Raw genomic sequence first — 27,577 nt, forward strand, 5'->3', positions numbered from 1 at the left:
CATTTGCCATTTCATACACCAGTTTTAATATGTAAAATGAACACTAATTTTAACGCTTTATAAGTTGCAAAATGAAAATGAAAATGTATTACAGAAATTATTAGATATGTCTAACATGTTCAAGCAAAAACTGTGGCAAAATGATCATTTAAATGCTATTTTTCTTAAATGCATTAACACTCACAGTCAAGACAGTTACGATTGAATTTTCATTCAATGTCCCGCAATGAATGTAGCAAAATTCAATGTGCACATTGAAAATGCATTCCAAGCCGATCACGTGTCCGCCCCCTCCCGCCATGTCAATCACTGCGTGAACAAGGCGGGGCTTGCAGAAGGTCAAGAGACTCAAATCTCAAGAAGAGGATTCAAGTGAGAGAACATGGACAAGACAGTTGGCCCATGTATGTTTTGATCATTTTGGTTTATGGCTTCAATATTTAATTCGCACTTGTGGGCGGAGCTGAAACGCTGCTTTCATCTGATTGGTCGAATCGCTCCACCTTCAGCTCGGTCTGTTCATTCTTTCAGGCAGAATAAGAGTCAGTGCGAGTGAAGCACTGTAATGTCTGAAACTACACTCACTGTTAATTAGCATAATATTTGAATCAGATGTAGCTGGGCACATAATTCGTGCTGCTGCGACTTGCAAGAGACCCCGTTAAATTATAGGTTGTATACTGTATTGTATAAATATTGTCCCACTGATAAAAACAGTGCAAATAGTTCTGTCTCCTTGGATAACAGTGAAGTGGAAATAAATATAGTTACATTTGTGAAATAAAATTAAATAGGATTTTTTGGGAAGGTAAGTCTGGCCAGTTATACAGCAACACGAGTCAGATGAGTCTGAAGATCTGAGCTGAATTTGGTGAAACATTAAAGTTCTAGTCTTTGTCAATTACTCTCATAATAAATAATAATAATAATGTTACCCGTATTTTTCGGTATAAGTTGCATCAGTCCAAAAATACGTCATGACGAGGAAAAAAACATATATAAGTCGCACTGGACTGTAAGTCGCATTTATTCAGAACCAAGAGAAAACATTACCGTTTACAGCCGCGAGAGGGCGCTCTGGGGTAGGCTACAGGAGCACTGAGCAGCACATATCTAGTTTTACTATTTTTATTTAGAAATGTAACTATATTAATTTTTACAATTATTTATTAATGTGATACACACATACCTAGTGACTTATGACTTAAAATATGAGAGTGGTAAATGTTACAGACATGGAACTGTTCAGTCTATTATTGATTTTTATTTCCACTTCACTTTTATCCAAAGAGAGAGAACTATTTGCACTGTATTTATCAGTGGGACAATATTCAGAATCAGAATCAGAATCAGAATCAGAAAGAGCTTTATTGCCAAGTATGCTTGCGCATACAAGGAATTTGTTTAAGTGACATAAGCTTCCAGTAAACAGAGACAACAACACACAGACAAAAAAAAAAAAAAAAAAAAAATTTACAGGAGATTTACAAATTGGCAAATAAATAAGTGTATAAACAATTGTGCTATAAATGATAATGGAATAGGATTGAGTGAGATGCAGGAATGTTCTAGGATGGAGGGGTAACAAATAAATATAAGGATATTGCACATTTTTACATAAGTTTAAGTGGGAAACATTTAACTGTTCATGAGGTAGATTGCCTGGGGGAAGAAACTATTCTTGTGCCTTGCTGTTCTTGTATTTGCGGCTCTGAGGCGCCGGCCAGATGGCAAAAGTTCAAAGATGGGGTGACTTGGATGTGAGGGATCCAGAGTGATTTTCTGAGTCCTTTTCCTCACTCTGGATGTGTACAGTTCTTGGAGGGTGGGCAGGGGAGCACCAATAATCCTTTCAGCAGTCCGAACAGTTCTCTGTAGTCTTCTGATATCTGATTTTGTTGCTGAACCAAACCAGACAGTAATTGAAGTACACAGGACTGACTCAATGACGGCTGAGTAGAACTGTTTCAGCAGCTCCTGTGGCAGGTTAAACTTCCTCAGCTGGCGAAGGAAGTACAACCTTTGTTGGGCTTTTTTCACAATGGAGCCAATGTGATTGTCCCACTTCAGGTCCTGAGAGATGGTGGTTCCCAGGAATCTGAATGACTCCACTGCAGTCACAGTGCTGTTCATGATGGTGAGTGGGGAAAGTGCAGGGGGGTTTCTCCTAAAGTCCACAGTCATCTCCACTGTTTTGAGCGTGTTCAGCTCCAGGTTGTTAAGACTGCACCAGACAGCCAGCTGCTCAACCTCCTGTCTGTAAGCAGACTCGTCACCGTCCTGGATGAGGCCGATGACTGTAGTGTCGTCTGCAAACTTCAGGAGCTTGACAGAGGGGTCTTTAGAGGTGCAGTCGTTGGTGTACAGGGAGAAGAGCAGAGGGGAGAGAACACATCCCTGAGGGGCACCAGTGTTGGTGGAGCAGCTGTTTGACATGAATTTCCCCAGTCTCACTAACTGTTGCCTATCTGTCAGAAAGCTGGTGATCCACTGACAGATAGAGCTAGGAACAGAGAGCTGGGTCAGTTTGGTCTGGAGGGTTGTTGGGATGATGGTGTTGAAAGCCGAACTAAAGTCCACAAACAGGATCCTCACATAAGTCCCTGTTTTGTCCAGATGTTGCAGGATGAAGTGCAATGCCATGTTGATTGCATCATCCACGGACCTGTTTGCTCGGTACGCAAACTGCAGGGGGTCCAGTAAGGGTCCAGTGATGTCCTTCAGATAAGCCAGAACCAGTTTTTCAAACGACTTCATGACGACAGACGTTAGAGCCACAGGTCTGTAGTCGTTAAGTCCTGTTATCTTGGGTTTCTTTGGAATGGGGATTATGGTTGAGCGTTTGAAGCAGGAAGGCACTTCACACAACTCCAGAGATCTGTTGAAGATCTGTGAAAAGATGGGGGCCAGCTGGTCAGCACAGGTTTTCAGACAGGCTGGTGTAACGCCATCTGGGCCTGGTGCTTTTCTTCTTTTGTTTTTTCTTGAAGACCTGGCGCACATCATCTTCACAGATTTGAAGAGCAGGAGGTATGGAGAGGGGGATTGCAGGAGGTGTTAATGGTTGTGTAGGGAGATGGTCAGAGTGGGTGTTGGGGGTTTCAAATCTACAATAAAACTCATTCAGGTCATTAGCAAGTCGTTGATTAGCCTCAGTGCAAGGGGATGGTGTCTTGTAGTTTGTGATGGCTCTCACTCCTCTCCAAACTGAAGTAGAGTCGTTGGAAGTAAACTGGTCTTCCAACTTTTTAGCGTAGGTCTTTTTAGCCGCTCTAATCTCTTTGTTCAGTGTGTTCCTGGCCTGATTGTACAAGACCCTGTCCCCATTTCTGTAGGCATCCTCTTTGGCCTGACGAAGGTGTCTGAGTTTTACTGTAAACCATGGCTTATCATTGTTGAATGTTAAATAAGTCCTGGTAGGAATGCATATATCCTCACAGAAACTAATATAGGATGTTACGGTCTCTGTGAGTTCGTCCAGATCGGTGGTAGCAGCTTCAAAAACGCTCCAGTCTGTGATGTCAAAACAAGATTGTAAATCCTGCTCTGTTTCGCTGGTCCATCTCTTCACAGTCTTTACTACAGGTTTAGCAGATTTAAGTTTCTGCTTGTAGGTCGGTATAAGATGAACCAGACAGTGATCAGAACGTCCCAAAGCTGCTCGTGGAACAGAGTGATATGCATCCTTTATTGTGGTGTAACAGTGATCCAGTATATTACTGTCTCTGGTGGGACAGGTAACATGTTGTCTGTATTTTGGCAGTTCACGGGAGAGATTGGCTTTATTAAAGTCCCCAAGAATGATTAAAACAGAGTCCGGGTGTTGTTGTTCTGTGTCTGTGATCTGATCAGCGAGTTTCTGTAAAGCCAGACTTACTTGCGCTTGAGGAGGGATGTAAACACTAACCAGAATGAACGAGTGAAACTCCCGCGGCGAATAGAACGGCTTGCAGTTGATAAACTGCGTTTCTAGATCAGGACAGCACATCTTCTTTAATACAGTTACATCTGTACACCACCGTTCATTGATGTAAAAGCATGTCCCGCCGCCGCGCGATTTCCCCGTTGATTCTGCTTCGCGGTCCGCTCTGAACAGCTGAAAGCCCGGCAGATGGAGCGCGCTGTCCGGTATGGCGTCATTCAGCCAGGTTTCCGTGAAACACAGAGCAGCAGAGTGAGAGAAATCCTTATTTGTCCGAGAGAGCAGAAGGAGTTCGTCCGTTTTGTTGGGTAGAGAGCGGAGATTTGCGAGATGGATGCTAGGCAACGGCGTTCGAAATCCGCGCTTCCTGAGTCTGACGAGCGCTCCCGCTCGCTTTCCCCGTCTGCGCGTCCTGAAGCGCTTGATCAGCGCCGCTGCTCCTCCGATAACAATGTTCAGTAAAACGTCTGTATAATAGAAATCCGGAAAAATATCATGTGGTGTGTTCTGCCGAATGTTCAGCAGTTCATCCCTGGTGAAACTGATCGTGTTTGTTAAACAAAAAACAGGAAAAACGAACAAAAACAGTACAAACACTGGAGAGCCAAGCACTGAAGCAGCCATGTGCGGCGCCATCTTTGCAAATAGAATATCATTCATACAATACTACAACCTAGAAATAATTTGCAGGTCTCAGCAGCACGAATTATGTGCCCAGCTACATCTGATTCAAATATTATGCTAATTAACAGTGAGTGTAGTTTCAGACATTACAGTGCTTCACTCGCACTGACTCTTATTCTGCCTGAAGGAATGAAAAGACCGAGCTGAAGGTGGAGCGATTCGACCAATCAGATGTAAGCAGCGTTTCAGCTCCGCCCACAAGTGCGAATGAAATATTGAAGCCATAAACCGAAATGATCAAAACGTACACGGACCAACTGTCTTGTCCATGTTCTCTCACTTGAATCCTCTTCTTGAGATTTGAGTCTCTTGACCTTCTGCAAGCCCCGCCTTGTTCACGCAGTGATTGACATGGCGGGAGGGGGCGGACACGTGATCGGCTCGGAATGCATTTTCAATGTGCACATTGAATTTTGCTACATTCATTGCGGGACATTGAATGAAAATGCAATCGTAAGTGTCTTGACTGTGAGTGTTAATGCATTTAAGAAAAATAGCATTTAAATGATCATTTTGCCACAGTTTTTGCTTGAAGATTTTATACATATCTAATCATTTCTGTAATACATTTTCATTTTAATTTTGCAACTTATAAAGCTTTACAATTAGTGTTCATTTTACATATTAAAACTGGTGTATGAAATGGCAAATGAAAATTATGTAATTTCATTTTCATTTTGCACCAAACGTTGCACAAATGTATTGGAAAATGTAAATGTAAATGTAAATACAGAAATGCATTGTAATTTTACATATTGCATTGTCATTTTGCATATTACATCCCAAATTTAATATTGCTACCCATATGCTTCTATACACCTCAAGACATTTTCATTCAGTGATATAGGGAGGCCATGGTTTGATGGCTTCATTTCTGGTTCATAATTAATCTGATCATAATACTGCCACAAATCGTAAGATATATAAAAGTTTGCCCTCATTGAGTCTATCAAGATATAAAAATTATTTGAACATATTGAGGTGAGGGAACTTGTAAACATTTTAGCCAAAAGAAAAATGAACTATTTGCTAAATAATCATAATTTACTTAAAGGAAATAATGTATATAGAAATATATATGAATATTATTTTAGGCTATCAATCATGGGAACCGGTTAAATTTTGATGTAAGACAAGGAAGCCTGTGATAAATTGTTAAACGGCAGACAAAATCATTTTATCACGCCTTCATCATCTATTATGGCGTCTTTTGAAAAGACTTGCCAATACTGGTCCAATTTTAACTTTTTCCTTCCAAATAAATACTATAATTTTATTGTGCGTCAAGAAACTTGTAGTTGAACATAGTAAGTAGGCGGATTAAATTAGCTGTTAAAAAAAAACAACAACCTGAAACTCAAGACTGTGAAACCTCCGACCCTAGTGACGTAATGTAAAGAAAATGGCAGCGTCCTCAACAGAGGAAGGTAGTTTACACGTGTGTTTGCTTTGATAATTTGTTATTACCGCTGTAACATTGAGCGCTCTCTTTAGAAAACAGCTGATTAATTGATATAGCGCTTAATTATTTGATTATTTTCATCAACACCAAAATAAATAACGTTACTGCGTTATTATAAGCGGATCATAGACGCAAATAATTTCCTATGACAAACTTTTATCAGTTGTTTTAATAATTCCGGTAATTCTAGGAGATATAAATGTGATCACATGAGCTCATGTAATTGCGTTAAATTAAACGTTACGTTAATCCGTTTGAACGCGGAAGAACAGATGACATAATCAAAGCGAACTTCAGGGATTCGAGACATTTGTTCCGAACACTCGGTCAGGAATGTCTGGAGAAAAGTGTGACTCTGGTGATAATCAAGATTCTTCTGGCGACTGTGTTGAACAAACTTGTGTTTTCTGTAAAATCGCAAACAGGGATGATCCATCCACTGAGATATTGGCGGAAGTAAGTTCATCTTTATCGACTTGGTTTCTTGTCTGGGTGGCTTAACTGCTTCAAATGTAGGCTACTGTACATTAGATTAGCAAATTCGCCCCTCTTTCTAAATATAACATTGTGAAACTGGGCCTAAATATTTGACAGTTCTTCAAGAGTTCATTGTAGTCATCATCCAAATGGAGGAAGAAATTAACTGGCAAGGAAATATGATAAAGAGGATTCGGGAATGTACTCTGATCCGCCAAGCCCGGACAAACTGTTCTCGATGTATTTACTTTTATATTGACATCGTTTAATGAATCATTTAGAGGTTTTCATTCAAATGACTTATAAAGTAGCCAAAGCTGCAGTGTAGCTTTACATTCACGTTACTCTTCAGGAATAAGATTATTGTTGTCTATTGAAAACTGAGCAGGGGTCGCTGTTCAGCCGAAGCGCGCACTCGTCAGATCAGACGCGGAGCCGAGCGCTGCTGTGAAATATGTTTTATGATCTTATGACTAGAGAAAACGGACTAGATATTGTCACGAGCATCTAAATCCTTATTGTAGAAAAGTAAACCTTAAAGCTCCTGCTGTTGTTGTCTATTGTGTTATTAATGGTTTCGTTATGAGTTTTGGTTTTATGTACTGTGTAACATATTCTAATTATCTGATAAATGTACTGTAGGTCTTATCATCTTTCTTATTACTGTTTACTGTAGTTACCCTGCAATGTTGGAGATCCTTTGGAGAGTTTGTTCCTTACAAATGCATATATATGGTCACTGGATCTGCTGTTAATTAACTAATCTTGTGACCATATGATTATCAAATATGAAAACATAAATATAGTAATTGAATGTTTATTATAAAATAGTTTGTTGAGTTTCTTGACTCTAATGGCCAAATTGCATGAAACTGCTAGCTTGCCTTAAAATAATTTTGAGTCATATTTTCTGCTATGATCTCTGGAGGGACGTGGTCATTTTTGATAGTAATTTCACCCTCACAAGTCATTTCCTATTGGCTAAATTATACTATTATAGATTTATTTATTTAACACATATACTTTTTACATTTCAAATTTGCACGTCATACCTGTACATACATGTCTATATTATATATTGTGTTTTTGCTGTTTTGTACATTGTCTATTTTGTATATTATAATTTTTATTATATGCCGTATGTGTCAAGGTAAATAAAAATGTAATTAGATTTTTTTTTTTTTTATATACATATATACAGGATGAGGACATTGTTTGTTTCCAGGACATTGATCCAGGTGCACCTCATCACTACCTGGTTATACCAAAGAAACATATCCATAGCTGTTTGTCACTCCAAGCAGATGATATAAATCTAGGTAAGATGATGTCTTTTCTGGATGTTCATTTGATTATTAAATTGTGTTTTACTGTTTCGTGAATGGTTTTTGTATTTCTACCCAGCAGAAGGTAGTAGAACAAATTAAGTATTGAGCCTTGGTTTGTTTTGTTTATTATTAGACTGACTATATATTGATTATAGTGATGATTTTAACAGACAATACAATATTGATGGCCGAGTGAATGTTTAAATTAATTGATTTTGTAGAAAATTTTTCTTATTTTTATAAGATACAATATTAACATTCAGTGATTAAATGGGATTTTTATATTTTGAATCTAAATGTGATTGTCCTGAGCAGTGAAGAAGATGGCAGATATGGGAAGAGATGTACTGAAAGCCAAGAATGTCACAAATTTGGAAGACATCAGGTTTGAAGACAACACTACTATCATATTAATCAAGCATTTATTTGGATGAAGCAGTTATTAAATGATAATATGTCTGTATTTCAGTCTAGGTTTCCACGTGCCTCCTTATATCACTGTTCCGCACCTGCACCTCCATGTTCTAGCACCTTTCAGTCAGTCGTTTAAATGGTCACGGTGCAAGTATACAGACATCTGGTACCTCACTGTGAGTAAACTGAAGACGTTTCAGGCATTTCTTTGATTACACTTGGTCGTATAAGAATTTTAAAGTTTTAAAAATGTATCATTTTCTCTTTTGTGTGTGTTGTCTTAAAGGAGGAGACGCTGCTTAAGAAACTGATGGGGGATAAAAAAAGAAAACAATGGAGATGTAACAATTGCATGCTGCCTTGTGTAGCTTTGTGAGCCTTATTATTGAACAAAAAACCTGAAATCACAAGGCACTTTTTTTCATTTTCATATTTTTATATTTTTTTATATAATGCTAACATATTTTAAAAACTGGGATGGTATCCTTAGAACTGAAATTTACTATTTATAACTAAAGTGTAATCTAAACAGTAACATTTTTGTGTGATTGATTATATATGTTAGTACACATTTTACATGCTATATTGTGAAAGATTTATTGTGCGGTTCTTGGTGTGAATAAGCTGCTAAATGAGTCTAAATCAAGGTAAATGTGCCAAAGCACTACACATGCCAGAAACACATGAAATTAAGAAATATTGAAAAACGTTAATGGACAAAGGATAAACAGACTTGCAATACAATCATCGAAACATGGTAGCATGGATCAAATTAGTTTTTTATTTTTTATTATTAATTGAAATAAAAATACAAAACTTGATCCTTTAACTACGCTTTATTCCTTTTATTTTATATTTATTATTTTAAAAAAAAAGCTTGTTACGTGTGCTGCATTAGACCATCCGGGACCTGTCACGGCACTTACATATTGATACACTTTTGTTGGTTTGATTGTTTCTATTGTCCTCATTTGTAAGTCACTTTGGATGAAGGCATCTGCTAAATGATTCATTGTAAATGTTAATAAAAGATTGTTTTCTATAAACATTAGATCACATCTGTGGCATGTATGGTATTTTTCAGGAACAAGGAAACATTTCTGATGTGATGTTTATTGTCAAAATAGTTTTAAAATCTATGTGAAAATAATTTATTGTTTCCTTCATGATCTCAGTAATTTCCCTGTTGTTTCATGTGTAAGAAAGTCCACTGTGTGTACAAAAACCTGAATCCCCTTGACCCATAAAGAAAGAATAGCCTTATGTATTAAAAATAATTCAAGATTCGTAATGTATTGTTGGACTATCTATCAACAAGAATATTTTCTAATAATCCAGCATACTAATTCCGTTTGAAATTCTTAAAACCCAAACATTTTGGCAAATGCAATTAATTTAATAAAAAAGACAAAGTAAGAATTCTGTAAGATCTTTTATTTAGCTGGGTTTTATTATTTAATAAACATTGCTTTAGAAAAACGAATTGATTGAAAAAACAGTGATCAACTTCAAATATGATCAAATATGGCAAAACATGGCAAATGCTTCATATTCCGGATTATTTAATTCAAAAGGGTCTAGAAAGTGCATGTCATCCACATTAAATGATGAAAGATATAATAATGCAAATTATGTTTATAAATTATAGCCTAGGCATATCTTGCAATACTACAATTTCTATCATAACATCAGATTAAAAGCTTATTTGCTTTCATGTTAACTGTGACTCCAAACACTGGGTTTCAATGTCATTTCCAGTATTTCCAGTACATGTTTTAAAGGTATCAAGCTGCAAATGAAAAGGCATTTTTATGAAGGCAAATAGGAAGGACTATATGTTTAGAAGTTGTGAAGACTGTTTCTTTGATTTGTTTCAATTGTTTAATTTGCTCTCAGATGGGTTATCGTTCACTTCAGTAGTATCAGGTTTAATGATTGCTGAGAGAGCTTTGAAAAACTATGGTCCTTTTTCCCTACATATCTCTGGCTACCTATTTTTTAAATGATAAACTGAAAAAAAATCAGTAGATAATGCAGCCCTCCAATGCGCAAGTCCTCACTGTTCACAATCGGTCAGTGTTTAGCACATGGAAAGCATCCACAGAACATTTTCTTGAATGGGTTGTTATTGTCATGTCTCTTGGCCTGTCCCAGTTTGATAAGGACTTCACCAAGCATGGCATCGGTTTTTTGAACATTGTTTAAGATGTAGTCTGTCATGGGCCCCTGTTCCTCTACAAGCATAGCCACATCCAGGAACACTTCATGAAGGCTCTTGAGTCGGCTTTCTAAATCCAGCAGGTCGCGATGTCGGCTCTCAATCTGGTTGAGTGCAGAACGAGCCGTTTTCCCTTCTGACATGACGTTATCATTGAAGATGTTCCACTGACCATTCTCCAGCATCTCGTCAATCTGGTCACCTGTCACCTCTCGGCCCACAATCTCCATTTGCCTTTGAATATGACGCTTGCACGAATCTTTGTGATCCATCTCAGCATCATTGTACTCTGTCATTACGTCTCGGAAGTTGTTGCTTAGGGTGGTGTACTGTGTTCGGGCGATTCTCGCCACAGCTGAGTTGATGCCATGCTCCTCTTCGAGCTCTTTGGTGTGGGCGTCCATTTTTTGTAGACATGCCAGAACATCCTGTCCACGTGTCTTGATGTCACCTACGATGACATTAGCATCCTGCTTTACCTGAGTTGTACGAGTCGGTTGACTAAGTAAACGTGTATTTTGATCCTTGAGACGCTTCACCTCGAGGCGAATGAGCTGAATCTCACGCCTAGTCTCCTGAGCCTCATCGAGCACAGACTCCATCTCATCACTGTTGTCAAAAATGACGGCCTGCTGTCTGAATTCCTCCTCCAGATCAACATTGCTGAAAGAGTTGGATTCCAGCTCCTCTAGATGGCTGTTAGACTCTGAAATGGACTGAAGATGATGCAGTCTGTCCCTCATGATTGCTAGAGGGGAGAATGAATGGAAAATGACACTCAGTGCCACCAGATGTGATGGGTAATATGTGATCTAGGCTAAACAATCTAAAACAAAATAGCAAATGATGACGTTCATATTTATCCCCCATATAGTCCTTGTTTTCCAGAATAAAGTAATTTTCATTCCTTGTGTACCTTCTGAATCTGACTGTAAAAGGGGGAGACAATACTTCCTTATCAACACTGAAAAAGTCACACGTCTAACAAGTTTATCTGTGAAACTATTTCTGACTGGCGTCACTCACCAAACAAGTTTGAATGGTTTGAATTGATTGTTCAGCTTTTGTTTCTTTACAAATGCTGTTCTCTTCAATTATTTTACAACGAAATGTGTCTAAATAAGATACCTAAATACATCAAAGCTTTACAATTTACAAATGTGTAAACATTAAAAGTCTATTCTAACTTCTAAAAATCAAGAAACTTTTAAAGATTTAATAAAGTTTCTCAAACCAGCATTTTACTATTTGTTTCATTATAAAACACTGTTGTATAGGCTACATATTCAAGCATTTTACATTTTTACACTGGCAATATTCTAACGAACAGGCTATATTCATTGTAGGAATAATGATCCATAAATCCGTAAAATACAAGTGATGAGCTGAAAAAAATATGAAAAGAAAGAAATTAACTCATTGTCATTCCCTACAAAGTACACTACCTTTTGTTTTGTTTTTGTCCAAAATTATGCCCACTTGTGTCGATGTGTCATCTCAAGGCGGCAGCTCCATCCTCACTGCACTGCAGAAGTCATTTAATGGCTGGGGGAAAGGAATGCGCGTTCCAGGGCGTTACTCTGACGCCAAACCTGTTCGCTGAATAGAATGTCAGACGTGAGTCTCAGTAACTCCTGACATAATCTCTGTTTTGCGAAATGGGACCAAGTTCGATGACATCTTCATGTCTTCCATGTCATATAAAACATTTAATACAAATTTGTGCAATACTGTGGTAGTCTCGTGGGAACCTGGGATGCAAAAAAATGTTTGCAAAGTCAATTCAAAAGTTAAACAACACGAGACTTAAAATGTACACCCAATGTCGGTGACAAAAATGTAACATTTTGGTTTATTTACGATAAAAACAGAACATTGAGTGCACGTGTTACGTACTTCCCTCAGAACTCATCGCCTCTTATATCTGCACTGTTTACTTCACTGGTTTGAACTCTTATCTGCCATGTGCCTTGTGCTGCTTTACTTATCTTTCTTTTTACATGACCCATTTGTAAAGTTGTACTTTATATTTTATTGTCTGTATTTAATGTTCTACTGTTAGTGTTATCTGTATGCACCAAGGGTCTGAGAGTAACTCGATTTCAATTCTCTGTGTGTATGTACTTGTACAGTACATGTAGAAGAATTACTTGAGTTGACTTGAAGTGTCGCATCTCTGTGCTGCCCCCTACCGGACATCCTGAGTGAACTCTTCACACCGGAGTTGGGGCGGGGTCTGTGTACTACGTCATCAATCACATGCGGTGTTGGACAAGAAGAAGAGGTGAAATTAGGTAAATGCGCTTTTTAATTTCTTATTTCTTATTATACGTATTTGGGATATAATAGATTGACGCATTTCTGTAAATGTAGCCGACTACTTCGATAGACTTTTTTTTCTTCATTTACTGAATTCAACTAAATACAATTATTCATTTTTCTTCTCTTAAAATAATACACACATATATATATATATATATATATATATATATATATATATATAAACACTGCATAATGATTGGGCAGAGTCAAATTGAAAACGTAATGAGAGTAAAACAAAGTTTATATTTTTAAACGTGGACCTACAAACAAGTTTATCTTGTCAGACAGGTTTTTAGTGACACAAGTGTACTTTTCCTCAAGTCAGACGTTTTGACGCGTGGGTTACGTCTTACAATGAATATTCCGTTTTCAAGAATTATTTGTTGTTGTTGACTCTCATAAATAGCCTATTGTATATTTTACCAGCTGCTGTTCTTGTGTGTTCACTTTGTAATAAATGTAAAGACCAAATATGTTTTCAACTTTTCAGTCTAATATTCCAGTCATGAGGGACGGACTTGGCCACCTCCAGGCAGTATCACTGTCTAATGGCCCTGCAGCAGAGCATGAAACTGCCCAAGCTCTCTCTCCATCAGGAAACACAGACTATGATGACCCTCATCAGGACCCCAGCACCAACCCTGACCTGGAAGCTGTCTTTGATGAGGCACTGGAGGCTCGCCGTCAGATTCAGTACATTCGCCTGGAAGTAAAGCGTCTCAGTGATCAAAACACACACATTTTTACAAGCACAGTTTGCTCTAGTGCTTCTAATACAGTTGACTCCAATGCTATTGCAGCTGACATCAAAACTCGTGGACAGGAGATGCTTGTGCACCTTCGCAAGATGGATTCCAACAGGAAAGAGTTAGAGGAAAAGTATGGCATCAATTCCCCTGTGACAAGAATCGCCCGAACACAGTACGCCAACATAAGCAACAGTTTCCGTGATGCCATGGTGGAGTACAATGAGGCTGAGATGAGCCATAGAGAGGTCTGCAAGGCGTATATTCAGCGGCAGATGGAGATTGTGGGGCGAGAGGTCACAGGTGACCAGATCGAAGAGATGTTGGAGAGCGGTCATTGGAACGTCTTCAGTGAGAATATTGTTTCAGAAGGTAAGACGAACCGGTCTGCACTTATCCAGATCGAGAGCCGACATACGGAACTGCTACAGCTGGAGAGACGCATTCAGAGCCTTCATGAGGTGTTTCTGGATGTGGCCATGTTAGTAGAAGAGCAGAGCTCAATGATAGACTACATTCACACCAATGTTCAGTCAACTGAGGTGGAGGTCAGAGATGTCCTTGTGAAGCTGGAGCGAGCCAAGAGACATGATAGGAGCAATCCGTTTAAGAAAATGTTCTTCTGGAAACGATGAGAAGGACACGGATATCATAATGTCAAATAAATATATATTAAGTGATCAGATTTTTTGGTTTGTATTAGATTTTATATGTGTTTTTTGTGTTATTTATGCAATACACATATCACACTTATTTTGAATATAGGCTTCACGCTGAAATAAATCAGATTTATAAATATTTCTGTAGTTTGTGGGGGGGGGTTTTGCCACCAGAATTTTCTCAAATATGTACTTATTAAACATGCACGTTTACACCTTATTTCACAAATAACTCATTTTATGCCTTTGGAGATTCAGATGTTCTTTATTTCTGTAGTTTGCACTTTTCAAGTGTTTATTTTTATGTGAAATGTATCTTGTCAATATAACTACATTTTATAGATAAACAAGCGAGGCATTGGATGACTGGTTAGTTGTAATAGATCTAACTAGTTCATGTGTGTGAACATCTGTATCAGCTGTATCTCATTCAGTGTGCATTCATTCAAAGTTTCGTAGCAGATGTCATAAATTAGAGTGTAATTTTGTTACACTAATTAGATCACATGTGCCTACCTCATGTGATATGTGATGTCCCATACTTACAACTATTAAACTAACACATGCCAAGGTACAAAAAACCTTTCTGACTATGGTAAAGCAAGTTGTTAAAAGGACATTATTTTAAGATGGTGTTCCAGGGACAACTGTGTTGAAAGTTGAAAAAACTATATTATATTGAATAGAAACCGGTATTTTAAATTGTAATATTTTACAATATGCCTACTGTTTTATTGTATTTCTGATCAAATTAATTTTGTGACCGTGAGCGACTTCTTTAAAAAAACATGATTGAATTGTTATGTATAGGCTAATGAAGACTCATGCTTGCAAACACAAAGCTCATGACATGAATGTGACAGCTGGATCTGGATAAGTCAATGTGATCTAATGACACCAATTCCCACGCTGTTCATACTTAAGTTGTTCTGTTGCCTTTAATCATTCTGGATATTGAAATTTTAACCACTGTGAGTTGGTCTACTTTGTTTGCTCACCTATAACTCTTAAGCTGGATTTCTTGTCTTTTTTGCACATTTATTAAATACTGTTTAGATATACACACACACAGATTCGTAAAGAGAGAGCATGTAAGGTTACGAAAAAAAATGTTGCCCAATGCCAGGTGAGTCATTTGTTCTTGTTCAGACTTGGAAATGAGTATTGTAGAAACGCCAAGACCATTCAACCTTTCCTCCTTATAATGCACCAATAAGCTGGATGCCAACAGGTCGGTAATGCACACTTAAAAGTTGTTTGCCAACCGCCATTAAAAGGAAAGGAAGATGCCAACAGCCTTTGAACTGGAAAGGAGAACCGCCTTTTCTCCTCCCTTGGGTGTTCCGCGTCGCCTTATCGGGCACGCGCTTGGCTTGTACAGTGTCCACTAGTCTAGTACTCACGAGATCACCTGAGTGTCAGACAAGACTCCGCTCAGCCTCTGTTTAGAAACCTCAGACCAGGGCGGACGTGTTAAGATGAGGCTGTCGGTCGCTTTTCGCCATGCACATCGGAGCCACGCCGGCATACGACGATCAGGAGCGGGTGTCAAAGTTTTAAACTATGAGAACAGATTCATACCTGTTAATAGCACGGTTTCTTATCTACAGGCTCGGGAAGCAAGTTCGACCAGCGGTACGAGTGAAACGGTATTGAGTTTTAAAAGTCATCCACGAAAAAACGATGGACCGCTGTATGAAAGTGCTGTTGGGTAAGATCACAACAAAACACACGCTCTAAACATTTTCTAAAGCACGCTGAATGTTTGTGTGATTGTAACCGGCTAGTTCTGAACATAAAGCGACTTGACTAAATTGTCTTGGCGTTGATTTGGTTCCACGTGCTAACGTTACCGGTGTTTGGCCGCCAGATGATGTAACTTCTGCTTCCCATTAGTCTTCCGTCTATACACCCTTTTTAATATGAACTGCGTTGTATGCTAATTAGGCTGCATATCAACACTGTGTTACTGTATGAGTTCAAGTTTTCTTACAACCTTTTAATTTATTATTTTTTTCTGTATCAACGAAGGTTAAAAGCATGTCGTTCATTGTAGGTCAGTGTTACACTGAATATCCTCATGTAACCCTTTCTCCTGGTTGGCATTCACAATACTGACTTTATTTAATGATTCATAGAGCCAGTAGCATTGTGTTATCTGATTTTGTAAAATGTAAAACATGGAACCTTAATGACATCAGTTTTAAAAGACCTGGTAGTATTGTCATACAGGTTGAGTTTATAACACCATTTTACAAATGTGTTGCTATACCAGTGAATTCATTGGCATACACTATGACCATCTCCAGTGTGAAATATATTGTAAGACTATAGAAACTGAATAGTAATATAAAGAATTTACAGGAACACTAATTTAATGGGTGTTATGTTACAGTCACTGAAATGAGTTACAACATTCTCTCCTAAAAGTCTTTAACAGATGGAAACTCTGTGAAACTTGTGTATCATTTCCCTATCAAATCCTAAAAGTGACCCCTATGTATCTTATTGATGTCTGTAAATGGAGTCAAAGGTTAGGTATGTGCTACAGAGGGTTAAAATAATTAGTAAAGATGCCTTTGCAACCAGCCTTACAAAAGATGCTTACAGTGATGCAATAGAGCACAAGATAATTTTATCTGCTGCTAGTCAGAATGTGTTGGCCAACCTGCTTAAAGTTATTATAATCAGCTGAGCAAACTGATTACTATTTATTTATTGTGTCTTTATTGCTTTCTGTCATAGTCAAAAACAGGACACCAGTCTAGTTGTTATGATAAACTGTATTTGTGTGGCAGAGATGCCAGTATAAAGCTTTTAAACTTCATCTGAGCAGGCACAGGGAGAACGTTTCTATAAATGTTTAGAGAGCTTTAAGAGTATGTATGTATGTAAAAACATATGGGGGGGGGGGGTATCTTTGGTCATATTAGCAATTATTGTGTTAATATTAATGATACAATTTTGGCCTTAAATCTTGTAGCTTTTGCTCTATTTTGGTCTGAGGTTCAAAGTCTGTTTCCGACAAGAACAGGCAAAATGATGGAGTACTGTTGAATGCATGGTCAACATTGATTTTTTTCTAAAGAGCAGTCAGGATTAGATAACCAAGTTGTTTAAAATGCATATCAGCTTTGTAAGCTTGATGAGTTTAAATAATAATAATGTTGTACTTCTTCTATTGGATGTGTGTCTTATGCTCATTCAATGAGAAGTTCTGTTCTTTTAGCCGAAGTTAATGAACATGCGTGATGTTTAAAATATGCTTTGAGCTGACTGGTTAAATATATGTACTCTGTGTCCATCTCATTTACAGTGGCATTGTTCAGAGGAGCAGAGAGGAGCTCAAAGCTATCAGAGAAACCAACCCAGGCCTCAAACCTACACTGGCTATCATACAGGTGTGACTTTGTGTTTAGAAAAAGATATATGTGAATGAATCTCAGACACTGAAAGCTGCATGTCTGTACTTACGATAGACTGGTGAAGATGACCGTTTGCTGGAGGTGAATAAGAAGATGGCTGGAAAGGTATAACTGATTGTCTTCAATTCTGCCCAACACGCAGTAAATAAATTGGTTCAAGTAACACAAATTTGTACATTTTAGTAGATGGATTTGCTGTCGATCGATAAGATGAATGGGAATGCAAATTGATAGCTTATGCAGTGTTATATACCCTGATTTTGTGTCCACACAGATCGGCTTGAATGTTATGCAGATTTGTCTTTCACACCAGTGCAGAGAGGAAGAGGTCGGTGAAGCTGCAAATCTGAAAAGCAATAATTAGCTTTTTTGATTAAACAGAAACTCCTTAGAGAGGTCTGTCCAGTTCTCAGCCTCCTGAATTTTTGTCTCTGTTCTACAGGTGATCGAGGAGATCTTGAGATTAAATGAGGATTCTCGTGTTCATGGCATTTTTTTGCACCTTCCTCAGTCCTTTCTCTCCAAAAGTGTCCGCAATGCCATCAAGCCACAGAAAGATGTGGATGGGTAAGCCATAGGTTTTTTTTTTTTCTAGCTATGAATATTTCCCATCTGCCATGACACTGAATTTTGCATGGAGTTTATTAAAATTATATTTTTATGACAATTCAGTTATCTGGAAACTATTCATTGCAGGATGCCTTTAAATATATTCTAGATATATTTATTTAATACCCCCCCCCCCCTTACCACTACTGTTTGTATATGTATGTGTTTGCAGGGTCTCTGATCTTAATGTTGGCCGTGTGGTGCTGGGGGATCAGAGAGATGGCTTTGCCTCACCTGTAGCTGGAGCTGTGCTGAAAATGCTTGCTAGACATGGTGTGTATCTGTATGCATTTTGGCATATGTTATTACATTTTAATTCAAAAGGTAAAATGTTTCACAAAGGCTGCTAATTCTACTGAATAGAGTATTCCTCTAAAGATTAATGTACGCTACCTTTCAAAAATATAATTCTCATTAGGACTGCATTTATTTGATTAAAAATACAGTTAAAACTTTAATATTATGAAATATTATTACATTATAAAATTACTGTTTTCAGAATCAGAATTCTGAATCAGAGAATCAGAATTCTGAATTTTCTAATATATTTTCAAAGATTATTTATTCTTGTTGTGGCAAAGCTGAATTTTCAGCGGCCTTTAGTGTCACACGATCCTTCAGGAATCATTTTAATGTGCCGATTTGGTGTTCAAGAATAGGGTTGCAAGATTCCGGGAATTTTCAAGGCTGGAAAATTTCTGTTGGAATAAACTGGGAATTTGCACAATTGCAGGAACAGGGATGTTAAAACAACCAGATTTAACGTAATTTCAGCTGATTTCTACCCTTCACATTCCTCAGTCACATGCACACGGCAAACAATTACTGCAGGGCTATTAAGAACACATCCCCTACATGCACTGTGCATTCATTCCTTTATAACATGTACAGATCATTTCTAGAATACTGAACACAAAATGATGTCAAACTGTCCATCTTGCTGAGTATTCACATAAATTACATAAATATTGCTTAAATTAGTGTTTAAATCTTGCTTGTGCTGTGTGTAAGCTATTGCACAACATAATTATACCATTGTTAAAACAAATACAGTGACTGAGCAAACAAAACAAAAACATTTCTTAAAATGACCCTCCCCTTCCCACAACCCCCCCTTGTCACCTAAAAGGGAATTTCCCCCTCATTTTCCAGGCTTCCATTCAAGGTTTGAAATTACTTTGTAAATATATTTGTTCTATGGTATTTGAGTTTAACTATCAAATACCCAAATTTGTTATATAGCAGCTACCCAGTAAATCAGATATGAAAAATGTAAGTTAGTTGGCACTATTTCATTGATAATTTATGAGGCTAGGTATCATGTGCTAGCTAGCTAAAGCTGTGATGGTCTTTCTTGTACCGTTTGCTAGCTAGTTTTCTGTTATATTACAGAAGCAAAGTATTGGTCAAAAGTGTGGACACATATTGTTTTTAATGTTTTTTAAAGAAAAGTCTTGCGCTAATCAAACTTGCATTTATTTGTTCAAAGATACAGAACAAAACATTAATAGTGTGAAGAATTATTACAATTTAAAATAATGGTTTTCTTTTTTAATGTACTTTTTTTTTATTCATCAATGAATCCTGAAAATTATATCACAGGTTTAAAAAAAATAAAAAATCTTACAATTTAATTCTTAAAACTTCTATTAGTTTGCATGCATGCCAACTTATGACCAAACAAAATGTTTATATTTATGTTTGTATATGATACACTTTCTGTAAATTTTCTCAAATGTCCAATTAATTCGCATAAATTCCTGTTAAGTTCCAACTTGGAAAATTTCCAAAATTTCCCAGATTAAGTTCCCATGGACAGTTTCTAGAAATGTACTGGATATTTTCTGCCCCTTTGCAACCCTATTCAAGAAATATGGATTACTGTAAATGTTGCATAATATTTTTGTGGAAATATGCTACTTTTTTCATTATAGAGAAAGTTAAAAACAACAGCATTTATTTTAAATAAATAAATAAATATATATATATTATTATTATTTTTTTTTTATTTTTTTTTGTATAAAATAAATAGTTTTGACTGTCAATTTTGATCAAACTGATGGGTGCTTGCTCAATAAAAGTGTCAATTTCTCTCCAAAAAACATCTTATTGACTCAAAATTTTAGAATGTTTTTTTTATTGTAGCATAAAGGTAAAGGTTATGATGAATTAGTTAGAGCCAAATTAAATATACAGCATTTCCTTTTTTGTAATTCTCCTTTAGACGCCCCATTGGTTGGCAAGATGGCAGTGCTGCTGGGTCTTGAGGGACCCCTGAAGGCAACGCTTCAGTTTTTGCTGCAAAACAATGGTGTGATGGTGCAGACCTGCCAGTGGAGCTCAAAGCACTTGCAGAAACCGGTAAATGATTGATCATTGGGAGATACTCATGTCAATTTTTAGGTGTAGTTTGGTATTTTCAGCAGCAGAGGGCAATGGTGCTTTGTTTTAGGAGGGACATCTGGCTAAATCCTTTTTTTATACAGTCTATGGATAAATCATTTGAAGCATACACTAATTGTCTTTCTTTCTTTCAGATCATGGATTCGGATGTGGTGGTATTCTTAGAAACTGGCCACAAGGGCCTGCCACCCACTTGGTTAAGACCGGGGGTGGCAGTCATTAACCTCAGCTCAGCCCTAATGGAAGGTACGTTTTCAAATTAAAGATATTAAGCCTGGCACACATTCTAACAATTGATTTTTACGTTGCTAGTATAGGTAAAACATATAGAGCACTTCTTCACTTGAGAAGTGTCATTTGAGAATTGAAGGAACTGTTATAATTGTATAATCATGGAAGTGAAAGACAAGCATGTGATTCCTCTGAAACTGATTAAATCAGGCACGCAGTTTCCTTCACCTTTCATTACCTTCCATCTACAGGAGACCTTAATGGTTATAGAGGCCCATGCTATTTCCTCCATAACCCACAAATTCCATTAGTGTGGGGAACATAATAAAGACACCGCTAATTGTATTTCCTTAGATGCTCCGTCCGGGCCAACTTTTCATACATATGATCTTATCTCCTAGAGCAACCTGACAGTTGGGAGCACAGAGCTGAAGCTGAAGCTGAATCTAGTGCTGGAGTTGGGCCTCTTAGTGCTGCGCTTAGAATGCAGGTGAGAGACCTGCTGTTGTTTCTTCTTTCTATTAAAGTCTAAATAAATAGGATAAATAATTATACCAACTTAATATCTGAATTTAGAATTTTGTTTGCATCATTGAAACATTAATTTCCTGTTTAACAAAGTAAACCTTTTCCCCAACAGTGCTGAAAACTTTAAATCACCAGAACTTTAAAAACTTTAATCACCAGGATCATTGTTGTTATCATTGAGACAGTTGTGGTGCTTAATATTTTTGTGGAAACAGGATTTCAGGATTCTTCAATAAATATATAAAAAAAATGCAGTTTCTTTTTAACTTTCTATTGAAATCTTTTGTAAATTTATAAATGTACTTTTGAACTTTCGAAAGGTATAGTGTTATGCCAAATCACAGTAGATATTGCCAGTATATTTTTTGTAGTATATATTTTTGCACATAATTCTGCAGTGAATGAAGAAGTCATTTTGAGGTGTTCACTGTGATGTTTATCGCTGCTGTTGTGATCTGCCAGCATGTAGTGAGGAGCAGCAGGAGGTGGACACAAGAACAGCAGTACCAGCCATGGAGGCTCCGCCCACTAAAACTTCAACCACTGTCACCTGTGCCTAGGTACGAGCAGCTTTGTCTTTTACTTTCTACAGAATTTGCATCACTCAGACCTTTGCTTGTTCATTTGTGCACAGAACTAATTGGTCTCTCCATCTTTCTGTTTCCTCGTTTCTGTAATCCTCAGTGATATAGAGATCTCCAGGGCACAGACTCCCAAACCCATATCCCAGCTGGCTCAGGAGATTGGGCTGCTTCCAGAGGAGCTGGAGGCCTATGGAAACACCAAAGCCAAAGTCCATCTGTCCCTTCTCAACCGCCTCCAACATCAGCCTAATGGCAAATATGTCCTGGTGGCAGGGTGTGACATCAGTTTTTAATTCTGTCATTGAAGTTAAATTCATGTCATATTATTTATCTAAGGGTGTGTTTACACTTGGAAGGTTTTGTTTGATTAAACTGATTGTTCTGTTAACACCATTCATTTGGATATATGTGAACACTGCTTTGGATATTTCATAAGCTCTTAGTGAGTTTTAAGCTGGTAAAATGACCACCATATGTACATCCATGGAGCGAGCGCATTCAGTCTGACACACAGCGTTGTTTTGGATGTTTGGTAATTTCCTTCGAACAATCTTTTTAAAAAAAGTTGTCTAATCAGGTTATCATTTTTTTGTATCTTTAGATTCAGTGTTAGAAGTGACAGTGTGTACACTATACAAACCAGGAATAAATTAAACCGAAATGAAATGAAATATCGGTACCAAAAGCAATGATACAAATCTTAATTGAACGAAAACTGTATTGACTTAATTTGTTGAACAGGTTTTAATCAGTAAAAGACAATGGGAGATGAATTGATGACCATCATAGTAGCACTGCAAGGACCTTAATTTAAAGGTTAAAAGCATTTAAGGAAAACTTCAGGTCAATGGTTGTTTTCACGCTCACTTCTGTGTGCACATTTGTACTCTGCTTCAGAATTCCTAGAGAGAGTGAATGGTGAACCCACCAGCCCACCAGGAGCCTCCCTTTCATCCGTGTGTGTGAAGCATGGCTCAGTCAGCTCCAAATGGGGGCCCAGGGTCTCTTTCATGTGTTTGGGGAATCCGCAGACCCCTGACTTTATCAGCAGCCCCTTCTCTCTCCCTTAACTCTTCTTCTTTAAGTCACATTCTTTGTTCTGTGTACAGATGCTGTGAAGCAGCACTGCCCTCCCCACCCAGCCTACCCTAATACTGTCAGCCATTGGCATGCCTTTACTGCTCTGCCAAAAGAGCTGCTCCACAAAGACTGAGCGAGAGGGAGGGAGGATGCTGATGGGGCGAGGGTTTGCCAGCAGTCTAATGTAGTGAGATCAGAGGGAAAACGGAAATGAGGAAGGCAGATAGATGTATAGTCACAACCTTCTCCCTGTGAATGTGGGAAAGCATGTGTTGATAATGTTTTCGGTCTGTGTCTTTCAGTATAACTCCCACTCCTCTGGGTGAAGGGAAGAGTACAGTGACCATAGGTCTTGTCCAGGCCCTCTCCGCTCATCTTAAGCTCAACTCTTTCGCTTGCCTGCGACAGCCTTCCCAGGGCCCAACGTTTGGTGTCAAAGGTGTGTTTTTGTGTGCTTGCTTTACTTTAGTTTGATATCGTAGCACATGGATAACAGTAACTACCATAACAACATTTCAAGGTATCACCGATACACTTCCTGACGGTTGCACTAAAATGCAGTTTTTATAATTATGCAACTTTCTAAGATGCACTGATTTTAAGGCACTCTATCTTGTCCTTTGTAGAGTAGGCAATCCCAGAATGCCCTGCATTGAGTTCAGTAAAATAAATTCAAGATGGCTAAATAAAATTAAATGAATGGAAATAAAATATAATTCAAATTTATTGTAAAAATACAAAAAATGTAATGTATAGGGTATTTTCAAAATTGAATCAAAAAAATGTAATTGATGTAATTTTATTTTAAATTCTACATATTTATTTATATATGTATGTGGATTATTATGTCATTAGCTTAGTAACATAATTTAAATGAATTGCAATAGTTTGTTGTGCAAACTGCTATTTGTGTGGCGCTCGAAGTTGCTGCCCGTTTAGTACACAGCTGGGCAGTTCGCTAGATTTAGGATCAGAGCTCATGTCAGACATATTGTCTTGTGTTTTCATTGCTGTGTGTTTGTTAGCCTGCTTCATTATTTTGTCTCCCTGCAGGAGGAGCGGCGGGTGGAGGATATGCACAGGTCATTCCTATGGAGGAGGTGAGTGACTACAGACATCCTGTCTCCCGTTATCACAAAGCCCTTTCCCTTAGTATGGCACAAGTGATGACAGCCCTTAAAAGAAACTCACACACCCATTGAGACCAAGTAAAATAAAGCACAATGTCTAAAACTCTGAGACCAGTGAAAATAGATTTTTCTAATTCAGTTTTTTTTTATTACCGGTAAATATCAGCATATTCATTTCAAAGTGTAAAAGGAAAGATAACGTAATTCGGAATTTTTTTGTTTTATGATACGTCCATGTTTTGCTTTAATAACAGCATGGATGGAAATAATGAGACTTTTTGTTTGTAGCTTTATATTACGTTTTGAATCTCATATTTTCTGTTATCTCAGACTTTTGGACAACACTGAATGTGTTTGTGTGTGTGTGTGTGTGAGCTGATACTGTCTTTATCAGAAGCTTTAGAAAAAAACGCTTACTCACTCTTACTCTCACTATTTTTTCCCCCTTCAGTTTAATCTCCACCTCACAGGAGACATCCACGCTATAACAGCAGCCAATAATCTAGTGGCGGCAGCTATCGATGCCCGCATTCTCCATGAAGCTACTCAATCAGACAGGGTAAACAACTGCAATCAGAATGTTTTTAATTTCACATGATTTAATTTTATGATTCATCAGCATTCATCAGCAGTCAGTAGAATTGTTTCTGGTTCTGTACTGTCTGTAATTGTATATTTATTACTTCATAATACTTTAAACAGCTTTAAGTTGTTTTTGTGTCTTTTAGGCCCTGTACAGCAGACTAGTGCCATCTGTTAACGGTGTGAGATGCTTCTCTCCTATACAGATGGCTCGCCTACAGGTGAGTCTGGACAAGATCTTTGTACCTCTGACCTTTTTAACTTCTATAATGCCATCATCATTTGATTTTAATGCTTTGTATTAAAATGCAAGCATTAAAATAAACCAGATTTTTTATATTAATTCATTTCGTCACTTTTTATTTTAATGCATCCCCTTTTATCACACACATACAAGAATCCCCCTTTTTCCACTGAAGAGCCAGGGCTTCTGTGTTCTTGAAAAGCCTAATTTTAAATATGTATTTACTATGCCAAATAAAATAATTTAACAGGTTAAAACTATTAAAAAAAAAAAGAATGACATCCCTATCTTGAATCCTTTTCCCGATAAATGGGAACTCTGTAAAACATTCCCCTCTTAAGACTTCTGGAATAGGTATGATTGTGGACAATGGGGAGGTTAATAAAAATGTTGAGAAGAACTGCACAAGAACTTTGGAAGCAGCACATCAGATAACCAACAGGGGTCCTCAGGCAGCTACTGCGAAAACTAGCAATTCTTTCTTATAAGGTTGTAATTCACAGCAAGTCTCATCATTCACAAGTTTAGCCCTTCACTTCTTTTTTTTCTTACTTTTTAAAAAATATTTTATAAAGTAAACAATTGAAGTGTTGTGTTATGTTGACTGTGTCAGATAAGCTGAGACAGGCAAAGTCAGTAAATTTACAAGAGAACAGACAGTGATTCGGAGAGAAATCGAATAAAAAATTTAGTCTGAAAGACATTTATGACTGTACAGTACCTAGTAAAGGCCAAAACTTACTGCAGAAATGAAAATGCTTTAATAAGAAGTATGAATGAACCACATAAATATGAATGAACCAGTTTTTCATCATAATAATCACTGCATTTGTGTCTGTCTCTTCCTCACCTATGTTTTCAGCATCTTGGAATAAACAAATCTGACCCCAGTGACCTCACACCAGAAGAGGTCAGGGCATTTGTCCGTCTTGACCTTGACCCTGAGAAGGTCACATGGCAGAGAGGTAGGATCTTGTGCAATGTAGATTGCTTTACTGTTCTGCATATGGCTTGTTCTTAAAAAAATTGCTCAATGCTTGATAAGTCACAGAAAGAGATTTAGAGATTGTGGTACAGGGTATATGATGCATAAGACCGGGAGCTGAAGCATGCAGTATGACACAATATGTGGTCATTGGAATGCTATTGCCACATTTGACTCTTCTGTTTTAAAATGGCTAGCGGGACAGCACCATAAACTAGCCATGTCATTACATATGAGAGCAATTTTTGATGAAATAACGAGTCCACTCTTCGCACCTGGAAGGGATGCCAAATGTAGACCTTTTGGTTATGGTGCAGTGCTGTCTGATAGCTGCGATCACTGGGGGACGAGATTCAGCTGGATTGGGTTGTTTCCCGTTTTACTCATGGCCACCTGGGAACATCTGCTGCCTTTAGCCCTACATTCAGAAGAGTGCTGCAGTAACTGATGGGATATTTACTCTGTCGGTTCAAAAGTGCACATTAAGATGAGGAGCCTGGAATATTAAAAACAGCTTTACATCTCTCTCCTGCTGTGAATCTGTGTGTGTGTGTGTGTGTGTGTGTGTCTGAGAAGGTTTGGCAATTCTGTACAAAAAGCTGACATTCATAAATCTATGGTTTTAACCATTAGGGTTTTCCATGGCCCATTATGGGAAGATATCATTGTGAATAATGATCCTCAGACTACATTTTCATGGTCTTTTTTTAGTTTATTAATCACTCTTCAGATTAAACATTTTGGCTGTGCCGTATGTTATGGTGTAGTTCATGTACGCTGTTTCAATTCATCAGATGGATGAATTGAAACAGATACACAAGAGGGATACGAGAGACAGCCAGAAAGCAGACTAAACCACTGTTGTAATTTTTTGTTGCCCATGACATGTTTAAAATGAGACTTATAACAATTGTTCTGCTTTTCCATGAGAAAATACCAGAGGGTTTGAATTCTTTCCCCTGCAACTTCTTGGCCCTTAGGGAGTTGTGTTTGTGTCTCATACTGCACCCTCCTACATTCAGCTTGGCTGCAAGAAAAAAAAATACAAAAAGTCTTGGAATGCATGCTTATTGCAAGGTTATGGTTTCGCCTGGCACCCATCCCTCTGGGTCTCTTTAGGTCATTGGTTTTTGGGATTCATTAGATTGCCTCATACGTCTTCTCAGCAGTGACTGCAAAATTTGTCCAGCTTGCAGCATTCAGCATCCAGCTGAGTTCCCTCATGACTTGAATCTCTTCAGAAGTTGTCTTCAAACGCAGCGCTGCGGCGCTTGAGCAGATAGAACAAGCCAACCAGTGTGATTTTATTAAAAAAAAATCTTGAAATCTATCCATTACAAAAGGTTTTAAATGCTTTGTGTTTCTATCATTATTAAGTAAGGTTAGAGTAAAAATTAACCCATATATGAGAATTGTCATTTTGTCGAAACGGTTCAATTTCTCTGTTGATCTTGTTAACAAAACAGGTCTGAATAATTTGTTCATCAATCATACTAATCTGGTTGTAGAGATCAATTTACCATCTTAATGATCTGGATGTAGTA

General features: G+C 37.7%; 4 protein-coding genes across 4 annotated transcripts in view; 3 read left to right on the forward strand and 1 right to left on the reverse strand.

The window, feature by feature from the left end:
* The first annotated feature begins 6,048 nt into the window (after positions 1–6,048).
* Positions 6,049–8,882, forward strand: LOC132091881 (adenosine 5'-monophosphoramidase HINT3-like). Its single transcript, XM_059497967.1, has 5 exons — positions 6,049–6,524; positions 7,747–7,864; positions 8,189–8,258; positions 8,343–8,463; positions 8,574–8,882. The coding sequence occupies exons 1-5, from the start codon at positions 6,402–6,404 to the stop codon at positions 8,661–8,663; spliced, it is 522 nt and encodes a 173-aa protein (XP_059353950.1). The 5' UTR covers positions 6,049–6,401; the 3' UTR covers positions 8,664–8,882.
* Positions 8,883–10,220: 1,338 nt separating this feature from the next.
* On the reverse strand, positions 10,221–12,109 carry LOC132091882 (syntaxin-11-like). Its single transcript, XM_059497968.1, has 2 exons — positions 11,951–12,109; positions 10,221–11,253 (listed from the first exon to the last, which is right to left on the reverse strand). Exon 2 carries the CDS (start codon positions 11,246–11,248, stop codon positions 10,361–10,363), a length of 888 nt encoding a protein of 295 aa, XP_059353951.1. The 5' UTR covers positions 11,249–11,253; positions 11,951–12,109; the 3' UTR covers positions 10,221–10,360.
* Positions 12,110–12,714: 605 nt separating this feature from the next.
* Positions 12,715–14,258, forward strand: LOC132091883 (syntaxin-11-like). The gene is made up of 2 exons (XM_059497969.1): positions 12,715–12,799; positions 13,318–14,258. Exon 2 carries the CDS (start codon positions 13,333–13,335, stop codon positions 14,206–14,208), a length of 876 nt encoding a protein of 291 aa, XP_059353952.1. The 5' UTR covers positions 12,715–12,799; positions 13,318–13,332; the 3' UTR covers positions 14,209–14,258.
* A 1,289-nt stretch (positions 14,259–15,547) lies between these two features.
* The window catches only part of LOC132092462 (monofunctional C1-tetrahydrofolate synthase, mitochondrial-like), a 30,294-nt gene continuing 18,264 nt past the window's right edge, over positions 15,548–27,577 (forward strand). Inside the window, exons 1-16 of the mRNA XM_059498704.1 lie at positions 15,548–15,943; positions 17,549–17,633; positions 17,712–17,762; positions 17,932–17,985; positions 18,100–18,224; positions 18,439–18,539; positions 20,491–20,627; positions 20,804–20,915; positions 21,302–21,390; positions 21,891–21,988; positions 22,113–22,286; positions 23,395–23,531; positions 24,146–24,192; positions 24,674–24,781; positions 24,951–25,025; positions 25,911–26,013. Coding sequence (XP_059354687.1) covers positions 15,711–15,943; positions 17,549–17,633; positions 17,712–17,762; positions 17,932–17,985; positions 18,100–18,224; positions 18,439–18,539; positions 20,491–20,627; positions 20,804–20,915; positions 21,302–21,390; positions 21,891–21,988; positions 22,113–22,286; positions 23,395–23,531; positions 24,146–24,192; positions 24,674–24,781; positions 24,951–25,025; positions 25,911–26,013 — 1,729 coding nt within the window. The 5' untranslated portion in view covers positions 15,548–15,710. The remainder of the gene's footprint in view (positions 15,944–17,548; positions 17,634–17,711; positions 17,763–17,931; positions 17,986–18,099; positions 18,225–18,438; positions 18,540–20,490; positions 20,628–20,803; positions 20,916–21,301; positions 21,391–21,890; positions 21,989–22,112; positions 22,287–23,394; positions 23,532–24,145; positions 24,193–24,673; positions 24,782–24,950; positions 25,026–25,910; positions 26,014–27,577) is intronic.

Source organism: Carassius carassius, chromosome 18 (assembly GCF_963082965.1).
Source record: "Carassius carassius chromosome 18, fCarCar2.1, whole genome shotgun sequence".
In the NCBI taxonomy this organism is placed as follows: Eukaryota; Metazoa; Chordata; class Actinopteri; order Cypriniformes; family Cyprinidae; genus Carassius; species Carassius carassius.

Bases quoted from the DNA above. Each gene is read 5' to 3' on its own strand.
- LOC132091883 (XM_059497969.1), top strand. From the start codon at position 13,333: ATGAGGGACGGACTTGGCCACCTCCAGGCAGTATCACTGTCTAATGGC.
- LOC132091881 (XM_059497967.1), top strand. From the start codon at position 6,402: ATGTCTGGAGAAAAGTGTGACTCTGGTGATAATCAAGATTCTTCTGGC. The intron at 8,259-8,342 runs GTTTGAAGACAA...TCTGTATTTCAG, and splicing joins ACAAATTTGGAAGACATCAG to TCTAGGTTTCCACGTGCCTC. The intron at 8,464-8,573 runs GTGAGTAAACTG...GTTGTCTTAAAG, and splicing joins CAGACATCTGGTACCTCACT to GAGGAGACGCTGCTTAAGAA.
- LOC132091882 (XM_059497968.1), bottom strand. From the start codon at position 11,248: ATGAGGGACAGACTGCATCATCTTCAGTCCATTTCAGAGTCTAACAGC.